Source organism: Magallana gigas, chromosome 2, assembly GCF_963853765.1.
Source record: "Magallana gigas chromosome 2, xbMagGiga1.1, whole genome shotgun sequence".
Taxonomy (NCBI): Eukaryota; Metazoa; Mollusca; class Bivalvia; order Ostreida; family Ostreidae; genus Magallana; species Magallana gigas.
Window position 1 is genome coordinate 5,873,175 of NC_088854.1, and position 17,792 is coordinate 5,890,966.

The 17,792-nt window shown below is 35.0% G+C and overlaps 2 protein-coding genes across 3 annotated transcripts in view; both read left to right on the forward strand.

Moving 5' to 3' along the window:
• The first annotated feature begins 535 nt into the window (after nucleotides 1–535).
• Nucleotides 536–11,081, forward strand: LOC105343729 (collagen alpha-3(VI) chain). The gene is made up of 21 exons (XM_034447205.2): nucleotides 536–684; nucleotides 1,104–1,352; nucleotides 1,808–1,957; nucleotides 2,259–2,702; nucleotides 3,059–3,232; nucleotides 3,999–4,427; nucleotides 4,904–5,068; nucleotides 5,605–6,006; nucleotides 6,089–6,250; nucleotides 6,459–6,896; nucleotides 7,056–7,223; nucleotides 7,340–7,759; nucleotides 7,873–8,055; nucleotides 8,193–8,264; nucleotides 8,464–8,628; nucleotides 8,760–8,832; nucleotides 8,916–9,085; nucleotides 9,754–9,939; nucleotides 10,018–10,145; nucleotides 10,252–10,594; nucleotides 10,875–11,081. The coding sequence occupies exons 1-21, from the start codon at nucleotides 621–623 to the stop codon at nucleotides 10,985–10,987; spliced, it is 4,698 nt and encodes a 1,565-aa protein (XP_034303096.2). The 5' UTR covers nucleotides 536–620; the 3' UTR covers nucleotides 10,988–11,081.
• Nucleotides 11,082–16,079: 4,998 nt separating this feature from the next.
• The window catches only part of LOC105343730 (collagen alpha-3(VI) chain), a 49,421-nt gene continuing 47,708 nt past the window's right edge, over nucleotides 16,080–17,792 (forward strand). For both annotated transcript variants that reach the window (XM_066074690.1, XM_066074691.1), the window contains exon 1: nucleotides 16,080–16,237. In XM_066074690.1, the coding sequence (XP_065930762.1) occupies nucleotides 16,171–16,237 (67 nt within the window). In that variant the 5' untranslated portion in view covers nucleotides 16,080–16,170. The remainder of the gene's footprint in view (nucleotides 16,238–17,792) is intronic.

Here is a 17,792-nt window from a genome sequence, read left to right on the forward strand (position 1 = left end):
TAGACTGGAACATTATTTATTGCACAATCTTTGACTAAGAGTTACTGTGTATACAGGTACAGCTATTCGAAGGCCCAGCCCGTTTCATTTTCACCAAATACATTTTCATCAATTTCATCTTTCGTACATCGGTGACCCAGGATTTTTCGTTATTAGAAGCCCTCTTTGAGGTTTTATTGCTTTTGTAGATCGAAATGAATCATCGCCAGAATCATCCATGACAGAATTTTGAAATTGGAGGAAAACGCGATTAGATTGCTCCAAACAGAATTTATGATATAGGTGTTTACCCTTACCAACGTGTCGTGTACTAGATTTGTCCCAAACTCAGTCCTGCCTACATATCAAATAAATATCACCATGATATCTGCCATCTCGGTAATCATTTGAACGCCCCGCTTTGTATTTTAAAAATTGTTAATTAATAGGATAATAGGATAGCCAATGTTAGATAATTAAATGTCTAAACTATTGATTAAAAGATATGATTTACATTGTCTCAGAGGATAAAATCAACGCCTGTAGGTGTTATTTGTTTGTCATGACACCCCTTCTTGATGCAATTAATATTGACCACCTACTGTCAAACTTGATTCATTATGTACAATATCTAGATAAAAATGACGGTGGTAATTCACCTCGTTTCTCTAATCATCGGATTAATTTGTTTTGTACAACAATTTGGTGAGTAAATAAATAAATATTGTCATAACTGTTGGGAAAAATAAAGTTTAACCCCCCCCCCCCTCATCCACCAAAAAAAAATAATTAATAATCATGATTTGTGTGAGGAAAGGGTGTTCGATATTTCCCTCAGGTGATACCTTCGGGAAATACAAATTTTCTTTGGGGGATAAATCTTCATATCTCATATCTTCATATCTCCCTCACCCTCATGCAATCAATGTACAATGTTGACGTTTTTAATATACATATATAGGACTTATAATTTGATTTATAATATTAACCTCGATCATCGCTGCATGTTCTTTCTTTGTTCGTTCACCGATTGAATAAAGCAATATTAATGTCTGGACAATGTAATTCGATTTCTTAAAAGTATTTCTGAATAATTAAAGAAACATTTATTTCCTTTTCCAAAGACTGCACAACAATCTCTGAAGGATCAACTTCCTATAGTGCTTGCTCATCCCAGAACTATCTCCAAATTACGTATGCAAGTTGGTACTGTAGCTCAACATTCTACTCTAACTCGTGGACAGTGACATCTACTGTGAATTCTAACTGTAACTACAATACTGCGTGCACTCTACAAGCCACAAGCAGCTGGCTGGGAGGCGACCCTTGTCCTGGATATATTAAGTATCTTGAGTGGAGTTATTCCTGTCATTGTAAGTAATTGTTTCAGGTTGTTGTTTACTGCCAAATTAAAAAAAAAACTCAAGCTTTCTGCACGATTACCTCATTTGTGCTGTTAAAAATTTGCTTTAGAAATATTCATGCAACTTGATTCTTTCATCGAATATATTTAAGATCATTTTATTACATGGCTCTTTATTAATTAAAATGAATGAGCATGTTGATCAAATTAATAACTAAAGGTTTCTAGCTAATCTGAGGTAAAGGATAGAATGTTTCTAAATAATTATGACCTATCTCATGCAATAAGTAGACATTAAATGAGAGAGAGAGAGAGAGAGAGAGAGAGAGAGAGAGAGAGAGAGAGAGAGAGAGAGAGAGAGAGAGAGAGAGAGCTAGCTAGCTAGGTACAATTAATCAGAAGAAAATTAATATGTGTCAGAGTATTGTTGAATACTTATAATATAATATAAATGCATTGATTAAGCTTTTTGGGGTAGCTGGGATTCATGGGATCCTTGCCCCGGAGATTGTACCACCCACAACATTGCCAGGCGCCGAATCTGTGTCAAACCAAATGGAGAGTGTGGATCAGCCCCAGCGGATTATAAATCTTGTAAAGAACTGGGATGTTACTGTAAGTATTGTATTCTACCTTTTTCGTATTTTTTGGATCTTGTTTTTATTCCTCATACTATGAGTTGTGCTTCATAACAGATTTATTACTAAAAAAAACAATTACAGAGTTATTTGCACATTACTATAATGAAAAATAACCAGACTTGACAAAACAAGGGTATTCGAGCTACACATTGTTTAATTCTTCAATATTCAAGTCTATATAGATAGCTAATGAACCCTTGATATTTAAAATATGTTATAATGAACTGTCCTATCAAGGTTTTCGTAAATATGATATAGAATACTGTTGTTTCTAGCATCGTCAGAAATCAGCAGAAATACCCCAAATGACAACATCTACTATAGTCTGACCCCCGACTGTTTTGTCGCCACAGGAAGGACGTCCGTCGCTTTCAGAGCACGAGCAAATAATAACCTCCATATAGCCTTGGGTAGTGAAGACAGCAGCTCAAGTGGTACCCACTACGTGATTGTATTCGGACACTCAAGTAACACAGTGTCTTTGCTTAGATTTGCCAGAGGCTCGTCCTCTTGTGACAGCTACACTGGATCGGTCCTGAGGCAAACCTATTTTGACGAGTTTTGGTTTTCTTGGTCCGGAAGTTACCTCCGTGCAGGCAGGGGCAGTACAGTTGGAAGTGACCAAATCATGAGCTGCTATCATGCAACACCATACACAGTCAACTTTATAATGATAGCGACGGGAAGTGGTTCATCAGGGGAATGGAGATTTCCTAATGGTGTGTGCAAAAAACAAATCTCATAAATTTGATCGTAACACAGAATTTAAGCATACAAGGAACACGTTTATAATCAATTCACAGTTTGCATAATTTTCTTTGTTTTTTAATTTGTTTAGAAAAGTAAGTTTCTCAGAGGGCAAACTATTTTCACTAAAAGAATTAAAAAAAACCAACCACACATTTAAGATTGAAATTGGCAAAAAATGTATTTGATAACTCAAACATTGAGTAAACTTAACGCTGTTTAAAAAACGCTGAATGGCGTCTTTTACTGGACCTCTGTGAGAGCTATTCACTAAATAACATTTTGTTAAGTACATTTGTTACCCTTTTCTGTTTGTTTTGTTGACCAGATGTTGCTTGTAAGCACGTTACAAACTCATATGTGAGCATCACCATTGACGACACATCTTGCAACGGAATAAGTTCCTACGCGTGTAACTCTGGATACAAACAGGTCGCAGGAAACACCCAACGTACATGTGGATTTGGTGGAATTCTGTCTGGATATCCTCTTGTCTGCTCTGGTTTGACAAATTTCATTCTCTGTCAGTGTGTTGAGGGCAAATACCAAAGTTATACCAAACAGTATATAAATTGTACCTCTATGGTGGGTAACAGTTGAAATTGACACCCTGAGCAAATCATTGTCAACCGACTGTTATCTTCCCTAACGGGCACTTTTTATTTTATTTTACTATACTTTCATGTTAAATACTGTAATCTTATTGGTTTAAACGGAGTTTATAATCCGTTCTATTACCCTCAGCGTAAGTAACACAGTTGCCAATGGGTAATACAACGAATTATTACATGCGGGTAAATTATGAGCGTACGGTTCACCATTCATTTCACGTCAATTCTACATAAAAGCAGTAAAGTTTTCTTTGAACCTAATACATTCAGTATAATAAAATAAATTGTGCCTGTTTGGGAGGGTAACAGTTAAAATTGACACCCCTCGAAAACCATTGTCGAGCGACGCAAATCGCAGGTAGACAATGGTTTTCGTGGGGTGTCAATTTCTACTGTTACCTTCCCAAACAGGCACAATTTATATAGTACTGCATGTCTCGATTTTAAAGAACGCATAATTGACTTCTTTCGGAATGACGTGAAATCTACGGCGAACTGTACGCGCATTTTTTACGCGCATGTAATAATTCGTGATTATAACCGTTGCCAAATGTGTTACTTACCCTAAGGGTAATAGAACGGATTATAAACTCCGTTTAAACAATCGAATTTTAGTATTTAACATGACAGTGTAATAATATTAATTATTTGTTCCAGTTTCCACTTGTAAAATCGACATAGTGTTCATCGTCGAAGCTTCGGCACACACTTCTTCGATTCATTCAGCATTAATGGCAGCTATTGGCGATTTGGCGGGAAGTCTACAAATTTCAACAAGTGATATTTTAGCTGGAGTCATTATATATGACGATATTGTGGACCTAAACATCGAACTCAATGACTACTACTCCGCTTCGACACTGGATAGCTCCATTACATCAATACCAATATCAAACGCTGCCTCTGCCGTAAACCTGGCTGAAGCTCTACGATTTGGATTTTACGACTTCTTCACATTATCCAAAGGAAACAGATTCACAGCTTTCAGATATGTTGTTGTGATTGCAAAAACGTATTCTTCACAGACAGGTGCAGCCGTTGCTGATCAAATCAGACTGAATCTGAAAAATCAACTCTTCACAATCGGTAAACCAATCCCTTTTTTAAGTTTTACGGGATGTCGTTATACCTAACTGTAGATAGAAGTGCTATTCAATCTTAAAAGACCATATCGAACAAATATTTTTTCCAAAAAAAAAAAAAACAAAAAAACAAAAAAACACCCAGAATATCCTTGCGTAGTTTCTACTTCTTAAATTAAACATATGATTTTTTTCGCATTTTATCTCAGACTTTTTTTTATTTGCAAATACTTTGAACCAGTCAACCAACAGCAAACTTTCAACAATAAAACGTGTCTTTGTATAATAAACAGACATCTATGTACTATTTCCTCCGAAGATAAAAAAGTTTATCATGCATCAGAATCGACAGCAGCTATATCCATGGGCTTTCGGAAATAGTTGTGTCTCTGTACAGTAGTCTTGGAACATTCTTTATAGCCAATAAAAAGTGCGTTATATTGAGTATACATTATAGAATATATGTTTTAATTATCACAGGTATTTCCCCAACTGCATCTCTAATCGCCGATTTAAAAGCCATTGCTGGGGATGATAGTAGATACCTTCAAGTTAGTTCGGCGGAGGAATTATATCCTCAGTTTAACACCCTTTTCAACAATATAGCTGTATGTCCAGATTTATCCTTTGAGCCGATGACTCTTGGTAAGATCTGCTTTTGTCACAGTACAGATAATTTCATTTGATAAGACTTAAAAACTTGGGATAACGATAAACATATATATATGGAAACGCAACAAAAATGTTTAGTGATTGTTTTAATGAGTATCAAATTAGCGTTTCTTGAACCATTTGATTGTTCCAAAATGTGTTCATCAATGAGACAAGTTATACTGGGTTATAAAAAATGTAAGTTTATTTACTAAAATAACTTACTGTACATGTTTTTCTGTAATGTGTATTCAAATTCAATTTTGCAAATCTATAAAAATACAATCGCCATACAAAGAACTCCATTAAAATAAGTATGGGGTATATTAGGGATATTGAGCATTTGCAGAAGTAATGAATTTCAAATTATTAAACCCTGAAATAAAAGTGGCAAATATTTCTCATTACACCGCAGTGTAATACGGTGTTTTATGTTGAACAATTTCTTAAAATAAAACAACTTCAAAAAAGTTATAATTGGACTACATGTATCTATTTTTCCAGCATAGTTTTTATACTCTCTGTTTTAGATTGTGAGCTGGATATTGTGTTTATCGTGGAAAGATACAATTTGAGATACACAAAGAGATTTCTGGCGGAGTTGATGGACAATATCACTGTATCAAGTAATGGAATCAGAGTCGGTATGGTTTTATTTGATTCTGGTGCGTCAACTGTATTTAGACTAAACTCTTACACTTCCTCTGAATCTGTTCGAAGGACCATTGAATCGATCTCAGAGACGAATCAGACAGACCATTTGGTTGACAAAGGATTGATAGAAGCCCGGGACAATGTGTTTACGGCCGCTAGAGGTGATCGAACGGATGCCAGTAACTACTACGTAATTATTGTTGGACCATTCGAAAGTTATCCGGAAGCAGTAGCAAAGGACATAAGGAGTAGTGGAAGCAACTACGTCTTCTCAATTCGTAAGTGTTTCGTTTTCTGTTAAAGCCGCGGATTTTTTTAAAATAGACAGCAAATTGATGTTTATATTTTCATCATTCTCAGATATAGGTAACCAGTACCAGACCGAATACCAGAAGGCCGTTGATACCTGTGGAGACTACACCAAATATACAAACGTGGATTCTTACGAAAACCTGATTAACTTTAAAAATGATATTCTTCAAAAAATCATCTCATGTGAGAGTGTTAACATAACAATCCCTGGTAAGTGATTACATGAAGCTCATATTTTAAGCCTTCATAAGCATTACAAATTCATAAGATCTATTCTTTAAGTCATAGATTTAATAATCTCTAAACCCTCTTTCCAAGATATTTCTTTATGGGTTTGTATGTCATAAAAGAAATTCGTTTATTGTTTGATTTTATTTCGAATATTTCTAGGTTTTTCAATTGTTGTGTTATATTTTAGACTGCCCATTAGACATTGTTTTCATCATGGAAGATACAGATGAACTGAGTGCCACAGAATTTAACGACATGAAAAGCTTTTTCGTAAGTTTGGTGTCCCGTATGATCATTGGAGACACTGCAATTAAGGTTGGGGTGGTGACTTACGCTGATGGGGCCACCACTGCTTTCCCGTTGAACCAGTACTCTACAGCCAATGGAGTCATTATGGGAATCACTAACATTAACCAGGGAAGTAATGCCTACAACAGGAGCAGCCGTTACGTGGATAAAGCACTGCAATATATCCAGATGGAATTCTTTACCACAGGTAATGGGGACCGTTCTAACGCCGCAAACTACTACATTCTTCTGACTGGTGGACCGTCTGCTGGAAATAAAGCTGCTGCATTTGGATCGGCAATTAGATCTATAGCTTCCAGTAATCTATTCATTGTTGGTAAGATACACATGTATCATTCTTTTCATAATCACATATACAAATTTTTATAATTTTTGAATTATTATATTCGTCCATCAAAATTCAAGCACGTCGCAACAGGGTAATTTTGTTAATCATTCATCATTTAGATAAAGTTATATATTTGGCTTATTTTAGGCGTTAACATTTCCTCGAGTGATGACCCTGAATTTCTTGATACCGTGGATGACGACAAATACCTGAAGGCCGTCAACTTTTCTGTTCTTCAATGTATCAACGATGTGGTCGTTCCCAATATCACTCAGTGTCCAGACTCGGTCACCCCGGCTAGTTTAGTCTCTCCAAGTAAGCTACGAAAGTCTACGAGTTAATCCTCTGCAAAAGAATTCCATGCTTTGAGCCAACAGAAATAATTTTTACAAAGATTGTATCACGTCAGGCTTATAAAACTCTAATTTCAGGTTGCCAACTTGATATCGTTTTTATCATGGAAAGAACAGAAACATCCTCCCATGAAAACTACGTGTTCCTGAAAAGTTTCTTCTCCAACATAGCAATACAGTTGGATGTATCCAGTAGCACTATACGTATTGGAGTCGTTACGTACGATACAGATGCGTACACAACAATCGCCCTGGACACGTACATGACGCCTACAGAAATCAGCTACCAGATTCTGAAATTACAGGAAGGTACAGGCAAAAGAAACATGATCGACAAAGCTTTGATTCACACCAAAAATAACTACTTTACAGCAGCTAATGGAGACCGTGCGAGCGCCGCTAATTATTACGTGTTCGCCATAGACGGCGTAAGAAGTGGTGCCTCTATCCAGGCGGAATATATTATGAAAGGATGGCCCAGCACAGTGTTTGCTATTGGTACAATAATTTTATGTTAATAAGTATCATGGTGCATGAAATTAAAGATATTTTGTTTGTCATTCTGAAAGATAGAATTTATTTTCTAAAGATATATTGTTCTGTCATTGTAGATATAAACAGTGGTTATGAAAAAGAGTATAGAAGAACAGCGGGGGATAATAGTCGATATTTTCATGCATCTTCTTATGCGAATTTATCCGCCATCGAGTCTGACGTCATAGCAGCCATCACGAAATGTCCTGTTCCACAACCAGTGACCACTACTGACGGTTCTCTCATGTTCGCCGATGTCTGTAAGTACTAACCAGGGGCGTACATTTATTTGATATGACTGACCATTTGTCTTAATTTCTTTGCATTGATTTCATTGAAATGTATCATTTGCTTTACAAATGAACTAATGTTAAGTGATTTTACTTCATACTTTTAGCTGCCCCTTGCTTGAACAGTCTGATCTATTTATATCCCGAGGACCTAACAGAAGGAAAAGATGGAGGACAAAGTATGTCACATAACTTAAATTTTGTGTTTTTGGTTGTTTGTTTTCATTTTTAGTGAAACATCAAATAGCTTTAAAAAAAAAAAAAAAACAATATTCTATCGAGAAGTGAAGAAAAAAGATTGATAAATTCAATACATGAATTGAAATGAATGATCAGGCGATTATATCATAACATTTTGATCAATTGTTTTCCTTTTAGACACGATGTACTTGATGACTGATTTTGTGTATACCATAACAAGTTGTTCACGCATCACTTCTTGGGAATTCTCCCATTGGAAATCTGGATACATTGACTTCATGGTTTGGAGGCCAAGTGGTAGTAATTATAAACTGGTGGCTTACAACACTATCTATGTTTCAGGTAACTGACAAAACAAACTTTTCCTAAATAAGAATCGAATCACTGTCAAATATGTGTCAAATGTCTTCTAGAAGAGATTTATAATTTCTTATCGAGCAGAATTATAAATAATACAATAAAAAAAACTGCAGGTAAAAATACCACAACATACACGGTGGTTGAGTACGAGAGGATTGCTGTTCTTCATGGTGACCTCATTGGGTGGTAAGAAGATTTCCTCAAATTTGGACAGAACGTCAAAAATGATTTTATGTAGTTTCCTTTTTACATTTTTAATATTTTAAAAGGCGTAGTAAAGGAGATAACTTAGTTACAAGTGGGCCGTGTTTAGGACCATGTGCGGAGGGATACAAAGCGTCACCAAACAATGTTCAAATTGGAGAGGAGTTCGATTGGACTAACTCGGGCACGTCGATAAATGGAACTGCATATGCTATTAAAGCATGCCTAGAAGACAGTGAGTCTAGCAATTATGCATATTAAGTTTGAACTGCTTTATGTGTTGTTGTTTTTTTTGCAGTGTTAATACTATTCACAGGGAATTTTATCGAAAAAAGCAACGTTGGAAATATGGATATTCAGAGGAAAAATAACAAGGAAGGACGTCATCTTGGATACTGCCTCGCTTCATCAGCTAATTTCTAATTCAAATTGTAAAACTAAACACATGCGCCGATTCAATATTTTTTTTATTAAATGATTCTTCTTTAAGACCTTCTTCCAGTTAATCCTATTTACGTCTATATTTACAAATTTTATCTCATATGCAATACTTTTACCTTTGCCAAAAATGTTTACGAGAGATATCAACAAGTTTGTGAATGCATGTGTAAAAAAGAATTAATCCGGATTTGATCATGAGATCTTATAAAAAAATCATTTATATTGGAATATGAATTGGGGCATATGTTGGTATTAACAGATTGAATAAAAAAATATACCTGAAGAAGCGTATCGTAGGACATAGTTATTTACCAGTGCAATTTAAAGACAAATTTTGGCCCTAATTTTAAACAGGTTTTTGTATAACTATCTAACACTTTTTCAACTGTTATCACATTTCGTTATATGCTATATAAGTTATAATAAATTTAATCATGAGCATAAACAATTTCCATATTACAGATACAGCAATGGCATTTTCTACACCGACAATCGGCGCAAAGATACCTGACCATTTACCTGCCGGATCTTTTGTTACGTTACTGGAGCCAGATGGCGCAGACTACGCTGAAGTCGTTAATTATACCGTCTTGCAACACCCTTCGTATCCAAATTCGATGGAATATTTTAATGTTGGCGAAACATCGGGTATTGATCTTTGTTTAGAATTTTTAATTTATTTGTATTTTGTTCTATTACAAATTGACGGATTTCTTTTTTCTCCAGGCCAAATTACAGTGGCTAAAAGGCTTTTGAAAGCCAAAGTGAAGAGTGACTATGCCTTCCTTGTCAGGGCTAAAGATTCTTGTAATACCACTGCAACGGCGACAGTTTCTATTCAAACACAGAATATGGTAAGTTTAGAGATACTCTAACAATGTTTTTCACACAGCGTCTGAAAGCTAAACGTATTACATTCTCTTTTGTATGAACATTTTGCTTTAATTCTTTTAATGCTAGCCCCCTGAAGTCCTTGGTATGCCCAATATTATATCCATAACTGAGGAAACCGAGGGAGATACAGTATTGTATACAACAATTGTGGAAGATCCCAGCGGGGATAGCGTTTGTTGTTCATTAGAGAGTACGTTACCCAAGACTAACAATTTCGTGGTTTTCGGCAATGACACAGGAATCCGTGTCAATTATTCCATCATGGCCAGCGACGCACCTGCATTTTCTTACAGACAATATAATTCTTACATCGTGAAGTTATGTTGTGACGACGACGAAGACAAATCTACAGGAGTACTCATTGTCAACATCAAGAAACCCAACAAAACAACAACGTATGAGCCACCAGGTGAGTCTGTCTTTATTTCCGATGTCGTATCAGTAATATTCAGAAATAAAAGAGAAACAAATAATATTAAAAATGTTTTCAAAAATTTGTATTTATTCTAAAAATAATTTGAAATACCGGGACACATCTTATCATATTAAATATAATTTATGTAGGTTACCTATATGAACAGGTCATTAGCGTGTCTTTTTATTAAACTGGATGTAGCATAAATACTTAGTAAAGCAGTGTACATAATGTACTACTCCTTCTAACAAATTTTATATATATTTTTTTTCAGGGTGGTTCATGATTTCAATAGCAATATCATGTACACCTATTTTCCTCATGGCTTTGATGGCGTGCGTTGTACTGATCCAAACCATGTTTGTCCCAGAACAAAGAGCTGATTGACAACTTGTTCCAATATTGTTTTTCAAACAGCAATGTTTCTATGTTTCTGTATTTACTAGTATTCATTATATCTCTGAAATAAATAAAAACTGTTTCACGTGTCCAATTATTACCGCCATGAAAGAACTAAGTACCTGTGAATGGTATTTAGCCATGTACTGAAATTAATTCATTATGAATCTGTTGTGAGCAAGTGAATATTAAGACATCAAAAGGACAGAGAAATAACTACTGTTATTCTGTAATTGCTGCACTTGTGAAAAAAGTCAACCAGCGACACAAATGGAGAGTTTTTCTTAAAAAACATCAATTTTCTATTGAATCTATCATAAAACATTTAAATAAAGATGTGTATTTGCTCTAAAATCTAAGTGAAAATCTGTGTAATTTTAACAAATTATCAAATGAAAATCTTTCTTTGGATAAACGAGTTGGGTCATATGCCATCGCAAACCATGAGAGATATCTCTTTTCTTAATTCTATCTTGTATGTGTCCATATAATATCGTAGGTGTTACCTACAAATGGCACCTCAAACGTTCGTCTTGCGTTGTATATGCAATAAAGTCAATACTATTTCCTTGCCCCACGATCAGCCACGGCCGCCAGGACTGATAAAATCTGCTTGCATGATCACTAAACATGCCTGGTCATTGTGACAGAGGCTTCAGACATTGTGTACACTGAACCAAATTTCTAATTGATCACCCACGGTAATGTATTTACTGTGTACATTCATTATACATGTATACCCATCAATTTTCCCTATTTGATGCTGCCAATTTTGCAGAGTCTGATTTTTTGGGTCACCACACTGTGGGATTCCGATTCCGTATCACTCAAGCTTTGTTCTTTAAATAAAGATGCATGGTCCGATTTTTTGTCTATTACAGTTTTAAATAATTTTCCATAAAAACAAATCATCTTAGAAAGACATTTTCGCCTATTTAAACCAGCAGTATGGATCTCCTTTCAAAGTTAGAAATTTTCAAAGTAAATAAAAACAGTTTCTTTATGGGTATACAAATAAAAAAAAACAAAAACAAAAATGCATCATAGGAATGTTAATGAAAGGGAAGGAACCGTTTAGTTTTCGTTCACCGAATATCTGGGTTTCTCACAGCGTCTACACTGCGATTAGCTGCGTTCCTAGGGCGCGTCGACGGAGCTCTCTTGGCGCTGTTGTAGACCATACGGCTCTGTTGTAGACCATACGGCTCTGTCACGGAGCTCTCGTGGCGCTATTGTAGACCATACGGCTCTGTCACGGAGCTCTCGTGGCGCTGTTGAAGACCAAACGGCTCTGTCACGAGCTCTCGTGGCGCTGTTGTAGACCATACGGTTCTGTCACGGAGCTCTCGTGGCGCTGTTGTAGACCATACGGCTCTGTCACGGCGACCTCCCTCTGTTTCTACTGTGTGATTATCAGAACACAGAGCCACAGCGAGTACTTAGTGCATAGCATTCTATTATGTTCTAGGCGATCCCACCGTGACAAATGAAGATGCCGTTGCGTCGTTACGCCGCTGTAGGAGGCTCTTTTGCGTGAACCTTGGCGTTTTACATTATTTAAGTGCGCAGCGGAATCGTCATTAGGAAGCAGCTTCGGTGTGGCAGGGGTTTAAGGTGATGATTGATGTAGAATAAGTAACATAATTCTACAGTAGAAAAATGTAACGATATAAATGTGAAACATTTAATGCGGTTTAATTTTTTTTCTATTAATTGATAGAAATATGTCATTGAATTAAATACTTTTTCCGTACGTAAGGTTATTGACGTCTTGTAGTAAATGTGTTGTGCGGCTAACAATTATAATGTTTACAGAAAAGATTGGGGTTAACGAAATACGTGGAAAACGTGATAAAAAATCTCTCAAGATTTGCGATCGTATATGATTTTTCTCCAACTCGTTGCCAAGGCTCGGGGATAGAAATCGCACACCTCGTTGGATGAAAATCAGATCCTATATTTATTTGTCTTCTCGTCGGGGTAACTGATTCCCACTTTAAAAAAGTTACAAACGAAGCATTGCCCTTGATCCCTGGTTCCGTCCCGAAACCTTGACCTCTGTAAATATCACAAACACTTCCAGTTTGGTTGAATTTCGCTCAGATTATTTTGATTGCTTTACGTTGCCGATGAAAATGACATTACACTTATAGAAGAGAAAAGTTACATCAAAATAACGTTTCCTTTGGATTGCTTAATATTTATAACTATGTCGAGGACCAAATAAAGAGCAAAAAAGTGAGTACAATCTTTGTTAGAAACAACAGGCACGTAGCATCGGGGGGGGGGGGGGGGGGGGGGGAGGGGGGGCAGGGCCTCCCCCCACTTTTTTGCGCAGCAAAGATTTTTCTCAAATTTACATACAAAAAAATAGGAAATAACCGGTGAAATTTAAGTTAAAGGTATCCAACCGCCCCCCCCCCCCCTCCGGATTAGGATTTTCATAATTTTGCAAAGTAACCTTTTTTTTTTTTTTTTTTTATTTTGCTTGTCAAGATTTTTTGGATGAGTACGCCCCCCCCCCCCCACACACACACTGTCAAAAACGATGCTACGTGCCTGAACAATGCAGTCATTAATATTCCAACGGCTCTGGCTGTTTTGTTTATCTCTTTAAATTATCACCAAAGACTAATATCAATCACCAAAAATGCCAATCACATTGAGCACGTGCAGGAAAATACCAATTTCATGTTTTGACGTTTCGTCACGGGTAATTGATTTCAATCGGTTTTGTTTATTTTATCTTTTGCTATTGATGAAAAGACATATATCAGTTACGAAATGTTGAAAATTTTTACATTATTTTATTTCGTAATTTTTAAAATTATTCTATTTATCAAAATGAACAATTAGAAGTTTTGTTGAGTGTAGATCATATGTCTTAGGTTTTGGATGGATTAGATAGATTAGATTCCTTTTTTTCCAGCTTAGGAATACCTTTTCTAGAGAATGATTCGAGTTTAGAGAAGTAGTGTTTCGAAGTTTGAAGAACTAAAAAAAAATTAATGTAATAATCTAGTACATGAAAATAATCTTTTATATTTCCATGTGGATTGATCAATGGCATGCAACTACTTGCCATGGGTATACATTAGGGCACTTGTTATATTTAAGCTAATTATGGATTGAGTTGCGAATAATCAAATCAAAAAACCTGTTGTGATATTCCAGACCAAAAATGGAGTCAAGGGACGTCTTAAAGTTCTCTCTACCCCAGTCTAATTAAGATTAGATCTTTCATGCTCCTGTATTTAATATGTCGCTGTGACACATCAAAGACAGGAGTGTAAAGGATCTTATTTTAATTAGATTGTCTCTACTCCAGGATGATTTGAGTGATTATTTATCAACAGTCAGATTGCATTGAACTTGGAGTAAAACACATTCACCATTTCTCGACATACAGATCTATAACTGAAAATTCATCTCTGAAATTCCAAAAATATTTTATATAGTCCTTAAACCCGTAAATCAGCAGTGTTCAGTGACAAAATTATGTAAACACCAACATTGAATTGAGTCTTAATTTATGGATGAACTAATAGGTTTTACTTGTGTTTTAGCTATACTCTGTACTAAGATATCCTGGATTTACATTTTGCTTAATTGCATTATATTTATAAACACCTCAGGATTCAAACGATGTTCATTCAAAAGTATGAAAAATTTCCAAGATTTCTTCAGTCAAAACGCGCCTGTTAGCTTATCAGGTTTCAATACAATCACAGGGGCCAAGCCCGTTTAAACGTTACATTGAAATTAATGTTAAAACGTGCTTGGTCCTTGTGCGGAGATTTGTATTGCAGCAAGCCCGGATGATAACGTTGTAAAATTGTGCGATGTATTCCGAATGGAGAAAAGATGTAAACATTCTCCATTAATAATCTCCGTAAGGAATCTGTATTCGTTCCTGTGAATTTTTCCGAGTGAGAGATGATAATGTGTCAATGAAATTATCTTGGAAATTATCCCTTTCAATCTAACTATTTCAATTGCACTTCTTTCACAGGTGTGTGTCTTTTGATTGAAAATCGTCCAAATGAGGTGCATAAATATCTTGGGACAGACTATAAATTAAAATTTAACTGCATGTCAGACTTCCAAAAGAGTCTAGTGACTTTCTTTTCTACCTGCAAGGTACTGTTTGATAATAAACCTTTTATATGAATAATTGAAGTAGTCAAAAGAAAAATGTTAATATAGACTAGAAAATGCTTTCTTTGATGATTCAAACGGTCTTTGAAGGCAGTTGTCTAGTGCAAGAAAAATAAAACTCGGTTAAAGCGAAGTCTGAGGGACCAATTGATTTACTTCATTATATCCGTTTAACGAATTCGTAATAATAACTATAGCGAATTCACTATATACACGTTTTCTTTTACCAGACTATAATTTTTGTTAATTGAGGCTTAAAATAAAAATACATTACTTTGATACCTTTAATAATCGGATTGTGAATTGAAAATGATTTATGAAAATAAATACATTCAAACCATTATGTTTAATGGTAGCGCAAACTTTTTTTTTTAACTGTAAAGAAATTCGTTTTAAAAGTTTTAAATTTCGTTATTATTTACCTCTACAGGACTCAAAATGAGTTCGCTATATCCGTAAATTCGTTAAATTCGAATTCGTTACAACCGTAAAATTTTACAAAGATTTGTTAAAAATTTTACCGGGGAATAAAAAAACTTAGCTACTCAGTATATCCGAGAATTCGCTTTACCCGTGTTCGTAATAAACGTGTTTTACTGTAGTATTATGACTTCGGTTGTCACGTTTTCAAAATTATTGGTGCCAATTTGCGTACGCGTGTACTGGCAACTGTTTAGGGTCTTGTTGGGCTGTAATTTGTAACACCGCCTCTTTGTATTAATTAAGAACGTATTTCATTGTTCACATGGGGTTTTATCTTGCTTTAAATAGCATATTAAATGTATTGCTATTGTATCGGTACTCGCTGGAGTGTTTAAATTTTTTCAGTCTCAAACGAGGTTATCTGAGAATTTATAGAGATAATCAAGATTGTAACATATATATTACCAGAGTAATTATTACGGTCGGGTCTTTAATTATATGTCATGACAACCTTTTATCTTAATCTGAGATCGTCCCATTACCGTGATCAAAGTACAAGAACGGATTTTTAATGTCCAGTACCTAGTCCAATGGCGAATACATACATCATTTTAGGAGGCATCACAATTTATTTAGTGATTTTAGTCCAGCTGACTGGTGAGTTTATTTATTGATTTATATAAAACTCCTTCTTTTTATTATATCGATGTTTTTGGGAAGGGGGGGGGGGGTCTCTGAGGTAACAAGCTAGAACTAGATGGTTTTTAGAGAATGGGTACCAGGGATTGTAATTAACAGAGGTTTTAGTTTTCCACAAAAAATTTTGTAAAATTATTTAAAAAATTTCTTTTTACAAATATTGATTCATAAATACAATAAAATATACTCACAAAAATTGTTTTGTTCGTTAAAATTAATTAAAACAAATGAATTTTTATTTCCAAATATTTCCCTAAATAAACGATATGACATGTTTTTGCATGCAAACAAATTTATTAATTTCCTTTTTTACATCAATTCTTCAGATCCCTTTTTCCCACTTGAGTTATTTTGGCTTAATTTATTTATATTAATTTCTCGTGTCTACAATTAAACTAAATTTGTCAACAAAATATATAACTCTTTATAAATGATTAATAAAAAAAATAAAGACAGTGTTTATTTAAAGGAAATTTCCAAAGATATGCAATTTCAAGGTTTTTTTCTTTTTTGGAAGGCTGTGTGAAGATTACATGTAATATCTTAAATATTTCTGCGAATAATAATGCCGGAACTGCAAAATGTTGATACTTTTGCCCTTTTGCTTCGATGAATAAAAATCACTGGAATATGTGTATTATCTGGTGTATCAAACTGAAAGTAAAAGAGAGTAAACAGGGTACCCTGGCCTCGATAAAATTCCAGTGTTGAATTAGATAATCAAAAGACATACGCTCTAATGGAAAATGAAAAATAGGTTCTTTATAGTCATCAGCCATATTATTAGACTACATTTATGACTTTTTGAAGAGCCATCGATAAAGCACATCAAACAATCCAGTATATGCTTCTCTATCGGGCACAAATATTGCGATGATTCATTCAATAATAATAATAATAATAATTGGATAGAGCAGCATGGCCAATTCTTTGTTAAGGACTAACTTAAGAAGTTTTAGCATTACGACAAAAATATCCAGATTTACTTCGCCAGCGTGAGGTGACTCTCCTCACGTCATGCTCTATAAAACATATCATCTTCAGAGAAGACATTTTCTGTTTGTGTATTAATTGAAACTCTGATGCCGTGATATGTTAGTAGGTAAAAACGTTTTCAAAAACAAAACCCAACAAAAACCCGACAATAAATTTTCTCAAGCATTTGGCTCTAAAAAGAAATCAAGTTATTTTTTTTTTTCATTTAAAGTAAAAGAATGTGTTAAATCATACGAAAGCCCATTGAGCTTATTATCGAGAGTAAAATGATGAAATTGTTGCAAATAAACGGGAAAGTTTTCCGAATTGACGCGAAGCGTGGTAGTCGTGTTCAATAGAAATGCGCGTACAATGTCTGTGTATTACTTTATTTTGCCTACATACGAAACATTCCCGCTATTTGAATTAATATAGTCTTTTACGTAACGGGTGTGACTTTTTAAAGCGATACGGATATATTTAATAATCAAAAGTGTCTGGTAAATGTATAGGTCTTGTTCATGAACAGAAGAAAGTG